Source organism: Atractosteus spatula, chromosome 14 (genome assembly GCF_055471065.1).
Source record: "Atractosteus spatula isolate fAtrSpa1 chromosome 14, fAtrSpa1.hap1, whole genome shotgun sequence".
In the NCBI taxonomy this organism is placed as follows: Eukaryota; Metazoa; Chordata; class Actinopteri; order Semionotiformes; family Lepisosteidae; genus Atractosteus; species Atractosteus spatula.
In genome coordinates this window covers 9,027,296-9,049,998 of record NC_142719.1, presented here as the reverse complement: position 1 = coordinate 9,049,998, position 22,703 = coordinate 9,027,296, and the positions used below count along the sequence as shown (strand labels likewise).

At 36.0% G+C, this 22,703-nt stretch overlaps 1 protein-coding gene across 1 annotated transcript in view; it reads right to left on the bottom strand.

Moving 5' to 3' along the window:
• Positions 1-245: 245 nt before the first annotated feature.
• The window catches only part of pacrg (PARK2 co-regulated), a 106,834-nt gene continuing 84,376 nt past the window's right edge, over positions 246-22,703 (bottom strand). Inside the window, exon 5 of the mRNA XM_088932424.1 lies at positions 246-645. Within this exon, the coding sequence (XP_088788550.1) occupies positions 485-645 (161 nt within the window). The 3' untranslated portion in view covers positions 246-484. The remainder of the gene's footprint in view (positions 646-22,703) is intronic.

Below are 22,703 nucleotides of genomic sequence, written 5' to 3'. Positions count from 1 at the left end.
AAATTCAGATTTAAAGCCCTCCTTTAAGTAGAATGTTTCATAATTAAAACACACAATCCCTTTCTTTATTTTAACATCTGTTAAAAAATATTTTCATCTTTACACCGGAATGAAACCTAGTTAGTTGTATCCTAATGCTATCCAAGAACCTGAAGTGGATTACAACATGAGAAATACTAGTTTTTCTCCAATAACCCAGCACTCCACCTATCAGGAGAAAAAATCTGAAAAAATTATAGCAAAATGATTGAAAAAAATGTTGCTTTAATGAAGGATAATTAATCTTTTTTTCAAAAGAAAAAAAATGTGCTTTCCAAAGGTGTTTAACAGGATTGGGAAATATGAACAGGTATTTCAAACAACAGAAATAAAGAATGCTGTTAGGTATTTAATCATTTACAAAGGGGAGTTTCAGTCTAATGAAAGCATGTGGTGCTGTGTTAGGGTCAGAGGCTGAGTTCTGGGAGTGTGTGCTGACCTCCTCTCAATTCAGCATGCAGGACTCGTACGTGGGGACCATATATTTGATATTGATGAAGGCGTCTTCGCCCCCGTAGCGCTCAAACACCTCCAGCGTCTCCTGGATCAGATCCCCGATGTTTTCTCTCTTCTGTTGGCTGTAGTCAATCCCATCTCCAGAATTTACTAAACAAGGATGAAACAACAGGACAGGGAATGAGGCTGAGTGTGAAAGAAAGAAGGAACAACAAAAAGGTGAACTTGTGTATAAAGAAAAGATTATTCAGGAAGAATTTGTAATATTTCAACAAAACACTTTCCTCAGACAAACGAAGGTACAAAAATGCACATCACCCACAAATGACTGCCCAACAACTATCTCAGCTGATTAAGTGCACTTTGTCAAATAGCAACAATACGTTATGTGTATGATGTGTAACATCTCTTTTATTCTATATATCAACTGATTCATTAAAAATTGAAATAACTGTGAGAATTGTTAAAGATCAGTTTCTTAATTCATTTCTTCTAAGAAACAAAGCTTGTAAAGCCTTAGTTATACCCAACACATTCCCCACTATTTCACTGTTCATTTCTCAACTCTATTCTAAACTGCACACTGCGCTGTACCTACTATGATATGCAACGGAGCTGCTGCACTTCAGTGGAGAGTGATGTGGATACCTTTCTGTATGTAAAGTACTATAGCATTCTTTGGGAATAAAAATGCCATATAAATGCAACAAATTATTGCTGTAAGAGTGTACATCCTAGAGTTGGGAGAATACACAACAGGGCGGTCAGATGGAATCAAATCAATCAAACTCTATCAAATCAGTAACAGGACCAAGACGTGGTGTCACCCCGGTAAAGTGATTCATGTCTCTTACGTTTGTGGCATTCCCTGAATTTTCTTGTACTACACAGTATAAGTTACATCGCTGTCCAATCTGCCTGCATATCACACCACACTCCCCAGACAACACAAAGGAAAGGGACACTTATTGCCCAGGCAACCTACTAATGTGTACACTTCTGCAAGTGAAGTGTCATAAACTAAATAAATCAAGCGTGGCCAATTTTTCAAATAGATTTTAGATTTCTGTTGAGTTTAGCCCACTTAACATTCAAATCCTCTGCCCTTTTCATTTCTTAAACTGTACTGAGCATCTGAAATCTGTTAATATCCCACCCCACCCCCCACCATCAACAAATGCTTTAATTGCCATGATAATTTTAATAAAATATTAATTATTATAAATCAAAACGTATTTTACTGCCACATGGATCGTGTCACTGAAGACAACCATAGAGTCCCTGCCTTCCATAGCAAATCTAAAGGAGCACTAAGAACTAACGAAGGACTAAGAACAAAATAGGATCACTTTTGTACAAAGTTCCTCAGTTGTGTCTATTAGATGTGGTAGTCTTTATACTCGGGAGTCTTCTCCTCACAGGGAAAAGTGGTAGCAGACAGATGATTTATGATTCAGGACATGCAAATACTAACATCATGACCTTGTGGTAGATAAAACTAAAGCAATACGCACTTCACATGAGACCATTACTGTGAGTAAATGTACTGTATTAGCTGAAGAAGCTGCCTGGTATTCTTTGACACCTTTTCACACTTGGTTCAGTATGATCAGTCAAGGCTGCTGACTGAACTGCATTTTACTGGTTGAAACTCTTTAAAAAAATAGAAACCGGTTTAAAGCATAGTACACATATCTTAAATTTCATTTAATTTTGCTGTTTCAAAGACACTGTTCCCATAAGTTGTTTTTGCTTTTTTTCAGACATGGTTTCCAATTGTGTTGTTCTGTATGATTCTTGATTGTAGTGAATCAATATTGCTGCTTTGATTGTCATCTGCCTTTGGAACTATTCCAGCACAAATTCTTCTAAGACTGTTCAAAAGTGTGAGGTGAAGTAATGGGTAATTTTATCAGTGAATCACAGGCCTCAATGCTCAATACCTCTCTTGAAATGGCAATATGTGTGTCCTCTAAAACTATTTGTAAAACAAAAATAACACTGATGTAGACACATTCTGTCTCTCCTCATGTAAACTGTATATTACAGATTCCTGCTTTAATAAAATACAATTACACTTGTTTTCAAGATATCTCTTCTTATTTTTTCTTTACTTATAAAATCTTACAGACTAGCAATTAACAGGATAGTTTGGTTGTATCTTTTTTTTCATTAAAAAAAATGTAAAATCTTCCTAGTTTCACCAAAATTGATTTTCTTTATATATAATATAAATTATTTCTAGTTTATTGATACACAACATTTGCTTCTGTGTATTACAGAGAACATGATAAATAGTACATTGGTAAGCTTTTGGATTCAAATGGCATTGGCATCTAATTTAATTTTAAATTGGATTGCTTGACTACATTTAACTTTATTTTTCAAATAGAATAATTGAAAAATTGTTATTTTCACTAGACACAGATTTTTTTACAATAATCAATACAGGTAAATGAAAAGTATACTAATCTGCCTAAACTAAGTATAAAAAACGTCCCTTAGTTTTTTTTTCCCTTGAAGGTTAACTTTCATCATTAACAAATCACACTACCTTTCTAATTATTTATGTACACTATACATACTTTATGTATATACGATGCTTTCCTTTTTAGTCCTGTCTTTACATAAAATTACATATATACAGATTTTTTAAACCTGTAAATTAAATTAAAATGTATTCAAAACATGAATGCACTAACTGAAGACTAGAAATTTAGCTGAGCTATGTTGGTGCCCTGGGCTCAATTCCAGACTTGGGGTGCTATCTGTGTGGAGTTTGTATGTTCTCCCCATGTTTCCTAGGTTTCCTGCAAGGACTTTCATTTCCTCCCACCATCCTAACACATACTGATAAGTTAATTGACTTTGGTAAGAAAATTGGCCCTTGTGTGAGGACCAATGTGTCTGTGTCTCTGTGTGCCCAGCAATGGACTGGCATCCCATCCAGGGTGTACCTTGCCTTGCCCCATTACTTGCTGGAATAGACACCTGCTCACTTGTGATCCTGAACTGGATAAAATGGTTACAAAATGGATGGATGGAAATGTCAGCAAAAACTAAAGAGAAAAAACTAAAATATGTTGATGGTATAAGTATTCAGACCTGTGACCTAAATACAGCATATGTTGAAAGCACTTTGGCAGCAGTGACAGCCACAAACATTTTTGGGTAAATATCTCACAAATATGCAAACAGTCTTGATGCACTTTTTGCCCATTTATCCTGGCCGATTTTCTTAACTTCTCTGAATATGCTCCACCTTTAGATAGAGTTTTCAATAATCTCCACATATTCTCAATGGGATACAATTCAGGACTTCAAGCAACTCAGGGACATTTACTTTCTTGTTCTTTAGCCATGGTATACCTTTAGCTTTGTTCTTTTTGTGTTTTTGGTCATTCTTATACTGAAAGGCGATTTTTTGTCCCAGTTTTAAGTCTTTATCAGAAAGCAGCAGGTTTTCTTCTAAGATGTACCTATACTGTACTTTGCTCCTTCAATTTTCCCCTAAGTCTTGGCAAACATGTCTGTTCCTGCTTATGAGCAACCTCATAACATAATGCTGTGTCCACCATGCTTAAAAGTAGGGATAGTGTTGACTGAGTGATGCACTGTCTTGTCTGCACTAGATGTAACATTTTGTATTGAGATCAAAATGTTTAGATTGTGTCACCTGACCACAAATCAAAATTTGCAGTAACCCTTAAATGCTTTGTTGCAAACTTTGTACAGGATATGAGATTTTTTTCACTAATTGCTTTCTTTCCACCTCTCTGCTATACAGGCCAGCTTTGATTCCTGCATATTTTCTTTGATTTCAGTCATTGAACTCTGTAGCTTTTCCAAAGTTGTTCTTGGATCATAATAGAATCCCTCACCAGAGTCCTTCTTGCCTGGCTGCTCACTTTGAAGGCTTGATCTAATGTCTATGAGGTGAAATGCATCTTCCATTTCATGATATTGAATAAATTGTGCTCTGACGAATATTATTCTGTACCCTAATTCTGATCTGTGCTTTTCATTGACTTTATCCCCGACTTGTTTTGAGAGTTCTTTAGTCTTCATGGTTGAGTCTTTGCTTGAGATTCACTTCCTAAGCACTGAACCCCACAGAGACAGGCATTTTTATTCTAAAATAATGAGAACCAATATTATTGTACATAGACATAGGCTACTCTATTAATTGAGCGACTCGTTAAGATACATTTTTGCACATAAATTAATTTGGTTTTGTTGCAGCAAATAGTTTGAATATTTATTAAATTATGACTTATCCATGTTTTTAATATAAACTTTTTTCTTTTTGTTTTTTGCCTTGAATGTGTGGAGTAGGCTGTGTATCTAATTAATAATTAATTGCTAATTCAGTATAATGTCTGCAAAGTTTAAAGCAACAAAATGTGAAATCTGTGCTAGGGTCTAAATAAAGATTTGCAAGGCACACTAAATGTCTCTTGTGGTTTAGGCTTGACTGACCTCAGATGAACAGGTGGCTTTAATTCCTGTGAATGGACACCTGCTTTTAAATAGAGAAACCACAATGTGTGTTTCTCATATGGCAATGAAACACACTCATTTTGCAGGCTGGCTCCTGAGTAAATCTGCGAACAATCAGCTACAGTTCACCCCTCCACAGATATACAGCAGTCTCTGTGTGGCAGTCAGCTCAGAGTGACTGTGAAGATGGCAGCGAGTGTCTAAAGCCCCAGTGTACTGTAGTTCCCCTAGATTCCCACATTCGTACAGTGTAGCAAACAAAACTCTCTGTTTTTACATTTTCCAGAAGGGATCATGCTGGGTCCTGTTTAAAACAAACGTTATTTAAATCTTAAATAGGATGCACAACTGAATTAAAAACATAAAACTGAATGGAAATAAAGAGCAACACTGCAATAAACATGCACCTGAACCACATAAAAAGGAAGATGTAATTTACAGAGCATCTGTGTGTGCCTGCTTAAGTTTGTAATCTGTCAGGTTTTTATACAGTAATAATCTAGCTGCCTAATTCATGCATTTAAATGCCTTCCCTCCTGCAAAAACAATTATGATTTTAAAATGCAGTGATAAAAAAAACAAAAATGTGTTGATCTAAATATACAGGATCTTTATCTCCAAAATAGCTTTATTATTGAAGCTCCAGCCTGGCAAATAACTGCTTAGAAACAAGTCACAGGTAAACCAAGACTTCCTAAATGAAACACTCAAAAACCTTTCCAGGAATGCACCATAATAACACTCGCCTCAGATATTCATCTAAATCGTGAATATAATTTTAAAAATTAGCATTATTTTTTATGCAAACGTTATAGATAGATAAGACTTTATTGATCCCGAAGGGAAATTGATATAATGTCAACATAGTAAACTTTTGGTGAATCCAAGCATTGTTCTGCACATAAATGAATAGTGCCATGCCACTGGCTTAAGAAGAGGTCAGAGCTACATTTGTTTCTTCACCTGGGTCCTCAGACTATGTCCCTGTCAACTGGCAGCTGTGCTTCATCTGTCTTTAAATTATGGGAAATAACAACGAGGAGAGAGGAGACATACATTTGTCTAAACATTTCACAGTTCACATAAAAGTGACAAGGGTGGATTTAGGATTCTGGGGGATGGGAAACATCAGAAACAGACACACTGAAGAGTCAAATCAATCCACTGGGACCAAAGCTGTTTTATGGGGAGTTTGGAAGAGAAGCAGACATACTCCTGGGAACAGGTCAAAGAAGAAAAATGTGATATGGAAGAAATAGGATGTCTTCTGAGATAAAGTGAGCTACTTGATTAGTTTGACTCTGCGTGACATGCTGTGAATTTTTAGTATTTTTTTTAAATGCACTAAAAAGGATTTACAGAATCCAGAACATCTCTATAATAAAAGAATTAATGTACTACAGTTGAAAATCACTGCTTTGTTATACACTGTTTTGACAATTAACAGTAAAAAGTAAAACTTTGTATGTAAAAAAGTTCAACAACATCAATTATCCTTTTGTAAAAAAAGAACAGCAAATCAGACTTGTAATAAACGTGTACTTGTGTTTTTTTCTTAAGTTTCTGTTGTTCTAACCAGTTGTGCTAAACTTTCTGTTGACTTTCCTCAGATGCAGCAGCACTACTTCTTCTCTTTAGACTACCACCTGCTGGAAAGCTTGCTGTGTCAGTCTAAAACTTCTTCTGATCTTCACATAATCCAAGGACGCCCCCACTACCAAAAACTCGACTGGTCTGGGGGAAGGGCTGAAGACTACACAGCTGCAGAATACAAAAATCTCTGATTCAAAACTGGCATGCAATTTCCACTCTAGACATACTAAAACAAAGCGCATGGTATTAGACACAGTTAGAGCTATCTGGGCATCATGCTCTGCCTCCTGTGGTATAATCTGTGGCTTATGCTTACACTGGCATTCTTGGAGGGTTTGATCCTTGCTTGTTTTGACTCAATATGTTTGGTATAAAGTGTGAACAACAAAGGCCACTTAGGCAACAAAGCATACAGGATTAACCATAACAGGTGGTCTTTGCTTTTTGCTTGGCAAGTCAAACAATCAAATGATAATGTGAACAACAAGTTGTAAACACTGATTTGGAAGTAAGCATTTTGCCCATGGGTCTTTTAGGGATTAAATGCATCAATGATACAAAATGCACAGAAACTCTGTTTCATTACTCTCTAAAGACAAAAATCTGATGTAATTGTGGATATCTGAATTATCTATATCATCTGTATTTATAGCCATAATATACATACAGTTTATTTAAAAACTGTAGGAATAAATAGGACAAGTTCTACCTGTCATCTTTCTAGATACCATGATACATCTCAACTAAGTCCAAATGTACTGGGCAGCCTTGGAAATGTGGTTTTGAACTGAAACAAACTCTGTCCTGACAGTGGATCAAAGAAAGAGACATTTCTTGTCCTTTGTCTGAGTGAACCTGGTTTCTTTACAGATAGATGTGTACAAACAGTTCATGTTTGAAATGGGTCCAGTATGACCATAACCCAGAAGGATTGTTCGAGATGCTTACATTGCACAATGCTCAACACCTTAAAGGTGGTGAGGGAGGAAATTGAACTCTAGTGCTGTTGATTGCATGTTGGCCCACTCTATTCCTCAATTCTTCTCAACTGTGCTAACCTAAATCTCTCAGACCACATTTATAGCATTAATAAACCAGACAAATGTAATTATCTTGACAACCTGACAATAGATTTTCATTGATTAATTGATTCATTACTGTTCACAAACATAATCAAACAATAAATTTGTTTGAATCTCCAGAAAATGTTGCTGCTTTCCAAAGAACAAAGTGAAGAGTAATTCATTAAAAATAAATTGAATTCTTAAAAAATAATTTAAGTCAAAAGAACCTTGAACCACAGCAGGGAGAAAAGTTTGCTTCCGAAGAAGAGGTGTGAGCAGAGTGAAAAAAAGCTGGAATTTAGTACCTAAAAACCTGAAGACCAAAGACATCATATGAAGATCTGTTTCCGTTAACAGTATGTTGAAAGTGGGGAGACAGAATGAGCTAGGAGCCTATCTCCAAGAACCTCTGCAGGCCTCTAATTAAAAACACTGTGTACTGTGCTCCAGGACTATGATACTCTCGTAAAGGGTAAAGTGAAATAAATAAGTACCCAGCATGAAGCGTTTTGGCAGGGTGGTGTGAGAGAAGTCCCTCTTAAATTCCTAACCTCCCCCCCTTCTCATTCCTCAACTCAGCAGAAAGATGGACACCACAGCTGTGACTGCACTAGGATACACAAAAAGACAGGCCACTGGCATCCAGTCAGATGCTGCCCCAACCGGGACTGTCTTTCTGTTCATTTCCATTTTTTTATTTGATCAGTAACAGCATAGCGCTTTATTCCAATAACCTCTTTGCTCATACAAACAAGAATGTTTTGGTGGGTAGTCACTAGATACATGAGAGAAAATAAGAAACTTGAAATAAGAAATAAGAATAAGAAACTGACATTTTAAGATATGCAACCAGCTGTGTGCAAACATTCATATAGTACATACTCAACAAGGGATGTATAGTGGACAGAATCACAGGTTAATTATAGATGTTTCTCAGAGTAAGTTAAATATTACTGCTGTGTTAACACCTAAAGTATTACAGATCTTTAGGGCAAAAAAGTGTTTCAGGTAGGAGGATTATTTTTTTTCAACATTGTTGAATGAAGCTATGAATTTACCTGCTTTTCTAATTAAGAATTTTCTTACTTCACAAAAGAAGAAAAGACTTTTCTGAAAAGATATAAACTCATAAGGTCCATATGAGCAGAAATTACCTCAATCAATGTGTAGAATTGTAACAGTTTAAAAAAAAAGTTTTTTTACCACTAGATATTGTAAATTCTGGCAAAATGTTGTACAGTTAATTCAAATAACATCTATAAATGTGATGAGATGATAACCTAAATTATACATAATCACAGAAAGAAAACCTATAGAGCATCACTAATTTGTTTAAGGATTGGGGGACAAGTGATAAAAGGTATAGAAAAAATAATTCTGAAAATATGTCTTCTGGGCAATGCTTTAATTAACTTTAATTTTGCTTCATTTGCTAAACTTAAATTATATGAAGACCATACATCTTAACTGTGGAACATTAGTGCTAACAGTAAAAAGACATCTGCTTCAATGAGTAATTTTAATTTTTCACAGTCTTGCACATACTGTAGAAGCTCTGCAATTAAAAGCAACACAAACTGCATTATGTTATTTGAGAACCAAAGGCACAAGCTCAACCATTTTGCAATGTGGAATTCTTTATACAGACTAGAAGCTTTCTTATGTCATTAACATTTAAAAAAATGTAATAGATATGCACAGAAATTCATGAACCTTATAAAAATAATCATGTACACATATAACTTCCACTGCTTTAATTGAGACAAAATGTGTTTTAATATAGCAAGCTCTGAACCACTGTCCATTTCCAAGCCTGTTACAATCCATTTCTCTAGGGGTAATGCTAATTGTTTTTCTATGCAGTCTTGAAGAATAAGAATAACCCACCTATTGTAAATTTCCATATAAAGCCTCCATTTTTTGCACTAGATTTAAAAAAATAATAAAAATGCTAGTAACTGTAAGGAATTATATCAATTAACTCACAGCACTCTTAGTGAGCTTCTTAGTGTACCACGGCTGGCAGGATATCATCAGTTCTGTCAGGTCTGAATAAAAGTGCCTGGGTTTTGCTAATTACAACAGCATCCCCAAGGCTACTCTTTAATTGTGGGGGACCACTGCCTCCCATGGTAACAAAAAGTTTACAATGGCATTTTCTACACACTCTGCAATAGACATCTGATAAAAAACAAAAATGAAGAAACTAGCAAAAAAGCACTTAATTTTATTTCCAGTAGAAGAATGTCTGGAGCTCGGGTTGTGGGTATTTAAGAGGCTGACAAAGCCTGGTGGAGGGGGTTGTGGTGGGGGAGGGTTTGCTGGGAAACAAGATTCCAGGAGGGGGACAGATGCCCTTTGTTTGCTCGGAGTGGAGCTCTCAGTATGAGATCAGGCATGCAGAGCTCACATTGTCTATGGGGTGGGGGGGGTTAGAGATCGGCTGATGGGGTTGCTGGGGGAAGGGGCATGTGGAACACAGTTTCAAGTTAAAACCTTCGACTCTACCGCAGCTGTCTGTCTGCACGAAAAGGAGTGGGTGTGGGCTAATGAGAGTGCTGGACAAAACTGTTGTTGACAGCATTAAGTGTTTGGAATGGGATGGGTGGGGTCTGTCAGTGAGGAAAAGGTAATGGAGATCAACTAAGCCTTGTTTCCATACCTTTTAAAAGAGATTGTGGGGAATCTTGCTATTTATCATTTTAGTTAAGTAGCCTTTAACAGAAATCAAGTCCTCCCTGGGATAATGATCTTTTTTTTTGTCTAGTAATGTTTATATAAATTGGATTGTGAGAATACATTGCATTTAAGAAGAAAAAATACACTACAACAAAGAAGGAAAAATAAAGTCTAACTTATTGTATTGTACAAAATTCATATTGTAAAACATATGAAAGGTAACCACACAAAGGTATATAGTTGAATTTACTATATTCAGCTATATAGTTGGATAGGTTGTTCTAGATTCCCAGAATCCCCTTCATAAAAATTGCCTCCTGTTCTTGGTTTTAAAATAACTTACCTGTACCTTCCTTTTTTACTTTATTGATTCATGTTTTACTGTTGATCCTGAAACATTGTATTTACTTACATGATTGTGCTGCAATGAGTTGTATAGGAATGCATATCATGGAAGTCCCAAATGATTTTTAAAAATACGCAGTAAGCAAAATATTGACTGCTACATTCATCTGATGATGCTAAAATGTGTTTTATAGAATAGCATTCTATAGACGGCATGGTTATGGCCTGCTTAAGTTTTGTTTAAAATTGCATATTAAAACTTTGCACATGTTTTTTTTTTAATTATGAGTGGTAATCTATTTAAAGATGTGAAGATATTTGTGTACAAGAGATAGAGTAAGTAGAACAGTTCATTTCTGCAATCAGAGAAATCCATAAATAACATCCATGTACTGTATAACAGCATATTGTAATTAAAGAATGCATAATCCCAGAAAGATTATTAAAAAATAATTGCACAATTCAATTCATAACACTGTCGATAGTTATTAACAGCTTTCCACCTACTTACCGCATGATAGCAAATCTTGTACACACAAAATAATAATCTATAAAGACCAGGATGGAAAATGTGGTTTGTTTTAGCCTTGCATCTAAATGCTGCTCAAAAGCACAGTGATCCGCTTGTTTATCCAAAGCTGTCTTGGTTTTGATTTTTCAATATGATTGTGAACATGCATCAAATTAATTAGCAGACCTGCTTGTTTTTTTTCAATCAGCAAGAGATGTTTCATTTTACTAGTCATGTACGGTAGAAATAATTTGCATTCCATTAAGATGAAAACTGGATTTCGAAAGCTCTTCGCTGAGATTTAACAAGGCCTATTCATTCGTAATCCATTTTTAAAATTAGTACAAGCTCTACGGTGTAATATGCAGCCAAATAGCAGCAGTAAAAGATGTGTCCACTATGCCCATACAGACTAATCTTGTAAGCAGGGCTCTTGCAGGTGGCAGTGCCAAAAAGAAGAGAAATCAAGAAGGATTAATTAAGCATTTCAACAGCTGGACACAAGAAAAGAGAAGAGAGACAAAGGAGAGAGACAGCACAGAAGAGAGAACCGAAGAACACGGTGCAAGGAAACAATGAAACGAAACCCTTAAATAGCACACGGCATGGCAGAGAAGGATAAGAGAAGAGTCAAATAAGAAGGGAAGCATGGAAGAAGTACATATTTCATTTTTAAGCTTGAAAGTTGTAAAAATGCCCTCCATGAATGCTTTTCATACCTCCTCACACCTTTAAACAATTTTACACAAAACGTTTCAAATTAATTTGAGAATCATTTTGAGTCATTTCCTAAACTAAATATAATACTATTTTTGGATAATATTTTGAAATCCTGTGCACAAGACATAAGACTATGCTGAATGTATAGTACTGGACTGAATTCTGCCTATACAGACTTTTACCTTTTTTCTTCTGCAGTATTGACAGCACTCAATGTTTCAGAAGTATAAAGTTCAGAAGTTAAAGAAGTATCTTTAATGACCTCCTGGGTAATTTTTTCTCATTAAAAACAAATGGAAAGCAGCTACATTTCTGTTTATGCTACGGTCTTTGATTTAGTAAAAGCTCAAACTATTCCAAAAAGGAACCAAGCAAGCAAAAACAATTTCTACAGAAGAGAGGTAGTGCACATTTATGAGGATTTTACAACGCTCTGGGAAAATTAATGGCAAAACCACAGAAAACATGTAATTCACTGCATACTGAATGATATAAACTTGTCTCCTATCTGTTACTGTCAACAGCAAACTGACATAATTACAGACAAATTTTTACTGAAGCCCATTCTCATGTGCCTCACTAAATTAGCATTTTCAAAAAAAGATAACATGACACATGGTGAAAATAAAACACAGGATAAAAGACTTTCTGAAACAAATAAGTCAGTGTGGTCTCCCCTGGTATTACTGTAGATACAACCTGGATAGGAAATGAGTGTGTTTTTGTGAAGGTGTTTTACTTTATTCCCTACACTTCTAATAAACTGTCAGAGGCTATAACCTCCACTCAGCCAGAACTTTAGTGAGCGAATTGTCACTCAACTCTGGCACATATGACTCTGCAGCAGGTTCACTCAGTCTGGATTAGCTAAGAGCAGGACAAGTCTAAACTAGTTACAGTATGGATACAGACATGCATAAGGCCATCACACTTCTATGAGTTTCAAAGTAACCTATTTTGCTGCCAATCATTATCAATACAGTTAAGCAATGCCCTTTCTGTAACACACTGCTATGAGCTGACTGTAATGTCACTAATGCTAATGTAAAACAGAATTTTCTAGGGTCAACGTATACTATACTAATTGCCTTCAAGATATATTTTTGTACCAATAAATGTTTGTGCTTTTTTCCATAATGCATGGCACGTGTATTTTATGAATAATATATTTCACGGCACATTAGTTTCATGGATTCTGAATCTGACAAACGTGTTAGTGATAATTTTGCTAAAATGTGTCGCTTGCATGTAAATGTTTGTTTTACAGTATTCTGTAATATGTTAATTAAATATTCAGTTCTATTTCCATTGAAGAATTTGTGTCCTATTTGTGCATATATATCTATGAACAATTGCAACCAGATGATCTAGTGTCGTTACAGCGGGACCTCACATGTCCTACTTAATATTCCCTTCAGGTAGCCCGCATTCTACTGTGCAATACAAAATACTCTATTAAGTATGGTTAAGATTTTATTAATACATAAAGGAGATTACAAAAGGACATTAGACAGTTTGTCTCTTTGATACTAAGTGCAGTAAATACACCTTTTATGGCCTCTTCTTGACAGTTGGATACAGATTATTACTGCACTTTTTTAATTAAAAATATTTTTACATCATGTTTATTAAAAACTACCTCTAATGGGATCCTCCTTAATATCTCCCCTGGGCTAATTATCAGTATCTGTCATCACTGATATAGAGCTGAACTCATTTACACCCCGATGTGTTAATAGTGGCAGTGTTTAATTATGTATTAAAAAACAAAAGAAACACTTGCAGTTTATCAATGTGGGCCATATATTACTTTTATGATTGTTTATTTCCCATAAGACCAAAGATCATATTCATAAAATTATTAAAATATGCCTATGCATGTAGATGTATAATATCTATCCATGCATTAAAAGAGGTTTTGCTGTCCTCTGGAGTTAATGGTAGCATTCTTAATTCAAAGTGGGTTTTGTATCATGGATGAGATGTGTGTGCTAAATAGGAAAAAAATGTAATTAACAACAAGGTGTCAAGGGCAAAGGCACTCCACATCATTACTGTGGAGAATTCCAGCATTTACTCTTGGTGAACAGTGGAGAGATGTTAACAGTCACCCCTCCCATATCCCAATTACTAATTTACTCTCTTTTTCTTCCCTCTCTTGTCGGTTCCTCTTTTCTCTCTTAATCTAGGACCTCATTTTCCTTCCTTGCTCTATAGCTCAAAACTACTTTTGTGTTTCATTTTTCTTCTCTGTATCATTCCTTGCCTCTGCTTGTCTTTTCCCATGTTTTGTTTCAGTTAATACATTTCTCCAGCATGTGATACCATTTTAAGGAGAGAGATGAAATCTTGAGGAAAAAATGCATGCAAAATACATATTTCTTGTACTTGTGGTGCTCTCGTAGTCTGCAGGTTCAGTCTTGCTCATGTTTTTATTTGAACACATATAAAGGGAGAAACTTTGCTTGAGTAGTATTATAGATTACTTTTTTAAAACAGAGATATTTAATTTAAATAAATGCTGATCTATTTTACCGCCTTGTAGTCTGATTTTGTCAGATGTCAGAAGCTATGCAAGGTTGGGCCTGGTCAGTAGTGGGATGAAAGATCACTAGGGAACGCCACATTCCTTCCATAAGTAGTGTTAAATACTGTTGGTTGACCAGTAGGAAGAACTCTTCCTTCTGGATCACAACTTCCAAACCAATGCCCCAGTTTGGGAACCAGGGACACTGTACAGTAGTAGGCCCTGTCCTCCAAATAAGAAATTAAACCAAGATCTTGAGTGCTTGATCATTACAGATCACATGACATTTTTCAAAAGAGTAGCAGTCTTAACCACTGTGTCCGGGATTAATTCTACACTGTGCTTACACTTCGGTCCTACCTAAACTTCCCCCTTAATTCGACTGGTAGTAGTTTCTCAAAAAGTAGTTTCTCACTTTTCGTCCAGTTAGCTGTGCAATGTGACTGCTGTGCCTCACCCAGGTGGGCACTGCGCTTCCTTGCACACCACATGTATGTATAATAAAGGGAGTTTTTGCCCACCACCAGCCATGGACCAAGCTCACAAGCTACCACACACCGTTAGAATGGGTTTGCCTCACAGGCAGCTTTGCACTCATTAATAAAAGATTAATAAACAATGGTGATGATGGGGATTTGGCTTTAAACTCTTCATTTTTCCCACGACTCCCCAGGGATTGATTTCCCCCAGCTTTTTGTCTTTCTCTTTTTGTAACTGCTTCGACACTCCTTGCTTTTGAATTGCTTTCAAATTAGAAAGAAAAACTCTCAGAAGCAAATGTTAAAGTTTCAGCAGCAGGTTCATTTACATAAGTATACTGAAGTTATCATTGTTTATTCTAATTATTAACTCCTCACTTCTTTCATTTCTGTTTAATATCAGCTGAGTAGCTAGTATGGCTGCACAATCTTTACTAAATTGTTAGATAGAACCTGGTAATATTCATTAGAGGTAAACCAGTACTTTGTTATTTGTGTCAGTCCAAACTTGACAATCTGTAAAACACTGATTTCTGCTTATGACTTACAAGGTCATTTCAGAGGGCAATTGGAAATAATTTAAATCATGAGGCCAATTTTCTTCTTTCACTACAACACAGCGATCATAGGACTATGAAGTATTAGCCTGTGTGAGTTTTTCCTTAATGAAATATTGTTTTTCCAATCAATCTTTCCAGTGAATTTCCTCAGTGGAACCATGTACAAATTGCTGCTATTAGTATTTTGGTTTTACTTTTTTTCCTCTATTAGGTAGCATTTTTGTGTTAGTCTTTCCATGTAATGCAGTGCAAAATGAGTTATTGCATTTCAGATGGGCTGCCTGCTTGGCTGGCAAACTGGGGCAGGGCTGGAGAGATTACAATGAAGAAAGACAGCACTGGGCACTGCCAGGAGGCTCAATTTATAGCACCTGTGGATGTGATTTATGAAATGAAGAGGGTACATTACAATGAGCCTTGCCTGCTAAACCAGTGATGGGGATATGGGAGTATAATCCATTGTATCTAGTTTTGTATCAGTTTCAAACCAGACTGGATTATAAGATTGCTTCTTATCCAGCTAGGTTGTGAATCCATCTATGCAGAAATCAGCTCAGTGAGATACTTTCTAGGAAACTCCATCACACTGTTCCAGGCAAACTGTAATATTATCTTAACATTTTATGAAAAAGCTCTCTAATACACATTCATTCCGGTCTATATATTTATATATTATATATTATATTATAATTAAAATTAAACCATTTGGCATGTTGGTGTGGGGGTAGTTAATTGAGTAATACTATATTTGCTTGACCTCCATTATCCTCAGCACAAAAATATGTTACAGCATCTTTTCTGATACTGAACATTTACACAGTATTTGTATACACTACTATACACTGTATATTTATACACTATTGTACTTTTAAGTCCAATGTAAATATGTAGAGTTATATTTCAACAGTACAAAATAATCTTAATCCTTTCATGATTATTGCTGTTTTGCACTCAAAATCAATATACTCAAGTGTTTAATGTTGTATCACAGTTGAATAACATATCTGTCATAATTACTTATCAAAAATACTATTAGTATTTTTATGCTGGATGTGATTTCTCATATAATGTATAGAACAGCTTTTATAAAATTAAATCCTCCAATGTTTAGCAGCAATAGCACTGTAATACAAAATTGATTAGAGAAATGTCAGATGGTAAGGAAGCTGACTGTAATGCCCACTGTTTTGGCATTGTTTTCATTTATTTTCTTTCACGTTTGAAAACCTTCTAAAATACCATAGTTCTTGTATGTGTATAGTGAGGATTGGTACTAAAAAATGAACTGTTACACTGTGAGAAAACCCTAATGAATTTAATTTGTATTCTGTGAAATGACCTGGCAACTTAACCTACTAAACAACATATAACAAAATGCTTAACTAGAGTCTGTTTACTTAATTTTTTTCTTATAATGATGATGGCCTTGACCAGCAAGCATGAAAGAAGATAAAAGTGCAAGGCAATGGTCGAAAATGTCACTCCTGGTATGTGAAAGAGTACAAAAAAGAACAATAACTACAGAGTTATCCAGCGCAACAGTCTGATTATCTTTTAAGGTATATGACATTGTTGCCAGGGTGGCATGGTGACGCAGGGGTTAGCATTGCTGCCTTGTAGTGCTTGGGTCCTGGGTACAATTGTGGACCTGCGGTGCTGTCTTCATGCAGTTTGTATGTTCTCCCCATGTTCACCTGGGTTTCCTCTGGGTGCTCTGGCTTTCTTCCACAGTCCAAAGACTTCCTCGTAGGTTAATTTGCCCTGATGTGAATGTGTGCGTGTTTGGGTCTGTCTGTAACCTTTCTGTGATGGACTGGTATCCCATCCAGGGTCTACCCCATTTGTGCCTCTGGCTTCCCTTTGACCCTGAATTGGATGAAGCAGTTAGAAAAGGAATGGTAAGAAAGTGAATGGAAGGACAATGCTGGTATTCAATACTGCAATAAAAATAATATGTTATATGTGACAGTGGACCACACCTCCTACTGCACTTCCCACTCCGCGGCGTGTGGGAAAGCGCAGCTACTGCACCGGAGGCTAATCAGGGCTGAGCTTTAAGATCCCCACGTGCCCGCAGAGCTCTGCAGATGACTACACATCGGCACACCGCAAAGAATTAAGAAGCGCTCTGCCAGTACTCAGGATCGTGTCGGATCCAACACGATCACATATATAATATATATCACATATATAATATACAAAAACACTTGCAACTAGTATTTTTATCACGTTTATTAATAATGCCAACTGATTAACCTGTTTTGAGAATCATATTATGAGAGGTTATGTACAGTACCTGTAGACAGTGAAGACCTTACATTCCCTGATTTTTCCTTCCTTATGTATATGAAATGACAACACATGTGTAGAAACAATTGTGTACTTTCGAGTTTACAGATGCAAAGTATGAGTGACCGAGTTTGCAAATATTAAAAGCACACAGTTCTGTATGTTTCAATTAAACTGCAATTATACAGCATCTGAATGAAAAAGAAAAGGCATGCTCTGGGAGAGTTACTGGCACAGATATTGCAACATGACATCACTAGGGCATTCAGGGTCCATTGAGCATAACCAGATACTAGAAGCACTGCCAGGTGACTGGAGATCCCCATTATTGACCCAGCCTAGGTCAGCTGTGATTAATGAACCATGACGGACTACATGGGGGCTTACATCTGTGCAACAATCAAAATGACTGTTAACAAAATTGGATATCACAGTAAGTGCATGAACCATCAAGAAGAAAGACATGAACAGAAGTAGACTACCAGTTTTTATTCATGTTATGTCACAGCTCTGCAAAAGTGATAATGGATCTTGTGGCCACCTGATTAAAATTACAGAGAGAAATATGCCTGCTTAAGCATCCAGTTTTCTATTATTAAATCACCTACTATTCACATGATACATGCTCAAGTCATAAGGCTAAATGAACAACCAACAGTGCCTCCAACCTGCCCAAACCCTCTAACCTGATGTTCCACAGTTGGGGGATACATAATACATTTACATAAACCAGTTTTTGACCATTGGTTTGGAGTCAAAGCAATCAACACTCCCATATTAACTTGTTAACAAACTCGTTCAAATTAATTATTTATTAGTATGGAATAAATTCTGATGTTCTGACTCCCCATGCAGAACATAGAAGGAAACCTTGCTTTCTCTTAGAGCAGCACATCAAGTGTCACTGGACAGCTGAGTTTTACTGCAACCATTTAGATTGCAGTCATGTGATGTGTGTGGGATTCTGCGGCCTTACACTGGAATTTAACCAGGTCACTCTCCACACAAGGCACACTATTCATCAGCTGGTAGGGAGAGAAACTTGTCTGGCCCAAATGAGCCAGCATAAAAAGGAAGGAAAGACGCACCCGTGAATAATCCTGTCAAATCCATTTCCAAATAAAACTTTTGAGAATGCATGGGAAGACGTTACCAGGGAGTATAAGCTGTTTCTCAACATTCCAGTGGAAGGAAAACAGCATGCAAGGTCAAGTCTGACCCAATAAGTAGCTCCTTGTGTATTGTTTAACAAAGTGGCATTTAAGACCAAGCTCTGAGCTGTTGATTTTAATAATGTTTGGGCAGCTCTATACAAATGCAATCCAGATAGAAGTGTGGAATAGTGGTTGAGGCTCTAGCTGCCAGACCGGATGGTTGTGGGTTCAAATCCCAGGTGGGACACTGCTGGGGTACCATTGAGCAATGCATTTCGCTCCTATTGCTTCAGTTGAAAAAACATCCTGCTGTATAAATGTGTACTCTTCAGGTTGTCATTGTAGATGGAAATTTAATCTCAATTGATTTATCTGTTTAAATAAAGGATTATTGCTTATGTGAGGGCATTAAAATCTATAGCACAATAAAGGCTGAATCTAAGGAATGAAGTACAGTATATAGATTAAAATGTACAATTTCAACTTAGTAAATTAAATAAATAAATCCTCCACTAATACTTCCCATGTGACCCAGGAATAGATAAGAAAGTAGAAACATTTTATTTTAATTAACTGTCCTAAAATATAATCTATTAGAAAGCAGTTAGTCAGTCCAAGTGATATTAATTGAGTTTGGGGTAGGTACTTGTTATTGTACTTCAGCACATCATTTTAAGTCATTTCACAGAAGAAATAAGAAAAGAAGTAATGCCTTGCACACATTGCCCTGCTCCATTGAAGTGTTTAGAAGGGATACTTGTGTTTTGTTATAGCTTTACAGGCATTGAGATCTGGAATAAGAATAATAAAATCTATAAACACTGAGGCCTATGAAAGACATAAAAACAAATTCTTCACTAATTCTTCTCGAGTGATCATTGAAGAGATAAGAAGATAAGAATAATGGCAAAAGTAAAAAACGTTAACTACATGACAACTTATCAACTACAAACCAATCTGAGTCAATGCAAGTGCTATGTATTGTTTTTCATGCTTTTAAGAGCAGGGAAAAAGTCTTCCAAGACAAAAACAAAGGAAAGAAATGTCTTTGACAGTGATTCTGAAGGTCCTGCACTTATAATTACACATTTCCAAAGCTCTAGTACAGCAATATCTAAGAAGACATATAGAATCTGTAGGTTTAGAAAAGCAGCTTGTTGCAACCATGATTGTTCTTATCATGATGGATAATAAGGCTTTTCCATTCTGCTTTTCATAACCAAAGTTCCTGGCTTGATTTTCAAAGCTTCAATGAGTAACAAATAAGAAAAGGATTATGATGCATTTCCTACCACCTTTGTTAAAGCCCACCAAATATAATTTTAAAGTAAATGTATAGCCACTTTAAGTAAATAGCTTTCACCTACCACGCAAAAATAAGCTTATAGAAATTTATCTAGGTAACCACCCACAGGTATTTGATTCCAGAGCCAAACATGTGCAGTTCCACACAGTATGTTTGGCAGTTGCAAGGATCCAACTAATTAAAGTTAACAAACAGCTCCACAAGTTGCAGAATTTGGCTTCATTCCAGACAAATACTAGAGAATCACGTACAATGCACATTACAGAAAACAGCTCTGCCTTTTATCGGGTGTGCAAAATCAAAACAGTCTGGATGTTGCCCAACTATCACTACCCAACAATGCAACTTCCAGCCACCACTGAGTCTCTGCTTTAGCAGGCAAAATCTTATGCAAGTTATGCTTGTGTCTTTTGTGAATAATAATAATAATAATAATAATAATAATAATAATAATAATAATAATAATTACTTAGTCCTGTAATCATTAGTCTTGGAAGATACAAGGTCTTCTTGTTTTCATTCCAACTTGAGCTGTTCAGCACTTAATTAAATCAATTATTGACTATTATTGACATTATTTGTTGATTTCCTATTTACTGTTTTAAATTACCTTTGGGAATTGTGGAAATTGAGTCCCCCAAGAAACCTGCAGGGCTTGACTCTTCAGGACCAGACAAGCAAATCTCTAAATAGCATTAGTGACCAGCATTTTGATTTCTCGTTGCTAGTTATTAAACTGCTCCTTCTATGTGTGATATTTCTGGTTCATTCTGATGCCCCATCATGTGATCTATAATAATAAGATTTCCAACAGCTGTATTTGTGCTGGATAGTGCAAATCAAATTTTAACCTTTCTTCACATGGCCAACCATCGGAAGAAACATTCAAAACTAACAAACTGAAAAAAAAACTAGAGTAATCCTTTATTCCCTTTCAGTGAATTTCAGCAAATTCCTTTTCCGTGTCTGTATGTCCTTCATGTTTCTTTTCCACTTGGTTGCGCAGCATGAGACAGTACAGTAATGATGGTTATGTTCGCACAGCCAGCTCTAGCGCACCAGCTGTGAGTAACAAGCACATCATTGTTCTCAGCAGTCAGAATATTTATTATCCTCCACAGGGGAGGGATAGGCCTGGTGATGGGAATGAAACAGAGGTGTGTGTATGTATAAATATATACCATATATTCAACTTTTTGGTAAGCCATAATCAAATTATGTCACTACACCACACTGGCTTCAAGGGTACAATTTGACCAAGCTGTGACATCACTGTTCTGTGCTGCCATGCAAATTTCCATTTTAAAAAGCAATGACATAAAACAGCATTGGTTGTAAAGTTTATATTATAATGCTCTTCCTCATCATAAACCAGTCTCACCAAATGCCTTAGGGCCTCTAAACACATTACAAAAGTAGAAAAATAACCAATAAGAAGACAATCCCACACATAAATACAATAACAGTGCAAACGTTTCAGACACAGAGATGAAATTAGTGGCATTGGGAGTTTCCCTGTTTGATTAAGATGCTGAAAGCTCTATAACACCTTGGGGGGATATATTGAAAAGTTTAAGCAAATGAAGGAACTCATTCTTATAAACAGGAATATTTTAATTGTTCTTAACTTAATCCTTAGTCACTTATGTATGAATGTGACTAAGGATTGCTTGTGGCAAATTCTGACAGTGCAGAGAAAACAAATTAAAAAAAAATCCCAAGGTTTGTGCATTTCGACTTAGAGCTGGGGAAAATAGTTTGTGCAAACATAGTGCAAAAATGCATGCAGCATTCTGAATCTTAATGTACTGTAGAAAGCTCCTGATGTGTCAAGGTAGTGTTTGCCTTTTTGTTACTATAAAAATACAACTAAGCTGGGAAGGACTTGGGTGGTCGGATGTTTCACTGTTTGCAGTGCAGTAAGCACAGGGACATTTGATAAGGAATGTTCCCCAAAAGGATTAAGATTTCTTTACTCAAGATCTTCATCTGGCGATTTCACGATTTGAAATTTCAATAAAAATATTCCTATTGTAAGAAAATAAGTCCTTCAATATTCTAATAGGTTTACTTGTAGCACCTACAGCACCAAAATAATTTTCTTTTAGTTTTACTGCTACAATTACTTCACAAGAAATTGGTCCACAGTTTCATGAAATGCCCAATAGAACAAGTTCTGTAGGTTAGTTATAAAATACATTATAAAAAAAGAGAGTTGAATATGTTTATGGACCTTCTATAGGAATATTAAATTTGCAAGTTAACCCGGCAAGAAAATATTGACAGATTTAAATAGATTTAAGCTATTTAAAGTTTGTAATTATTGTGTCCAAAGATCTATTCTAAAGCTAATCTATGCATAACTGTTTATTTTTTTGTCTCCATTTAATGATTTTGATCTGGATATTTAGCAGATCACTTCTTTTTGAAGCACCTTGCTAATTCTGAACAAAATGTGATGGAGGCTATTTATCATTTCCA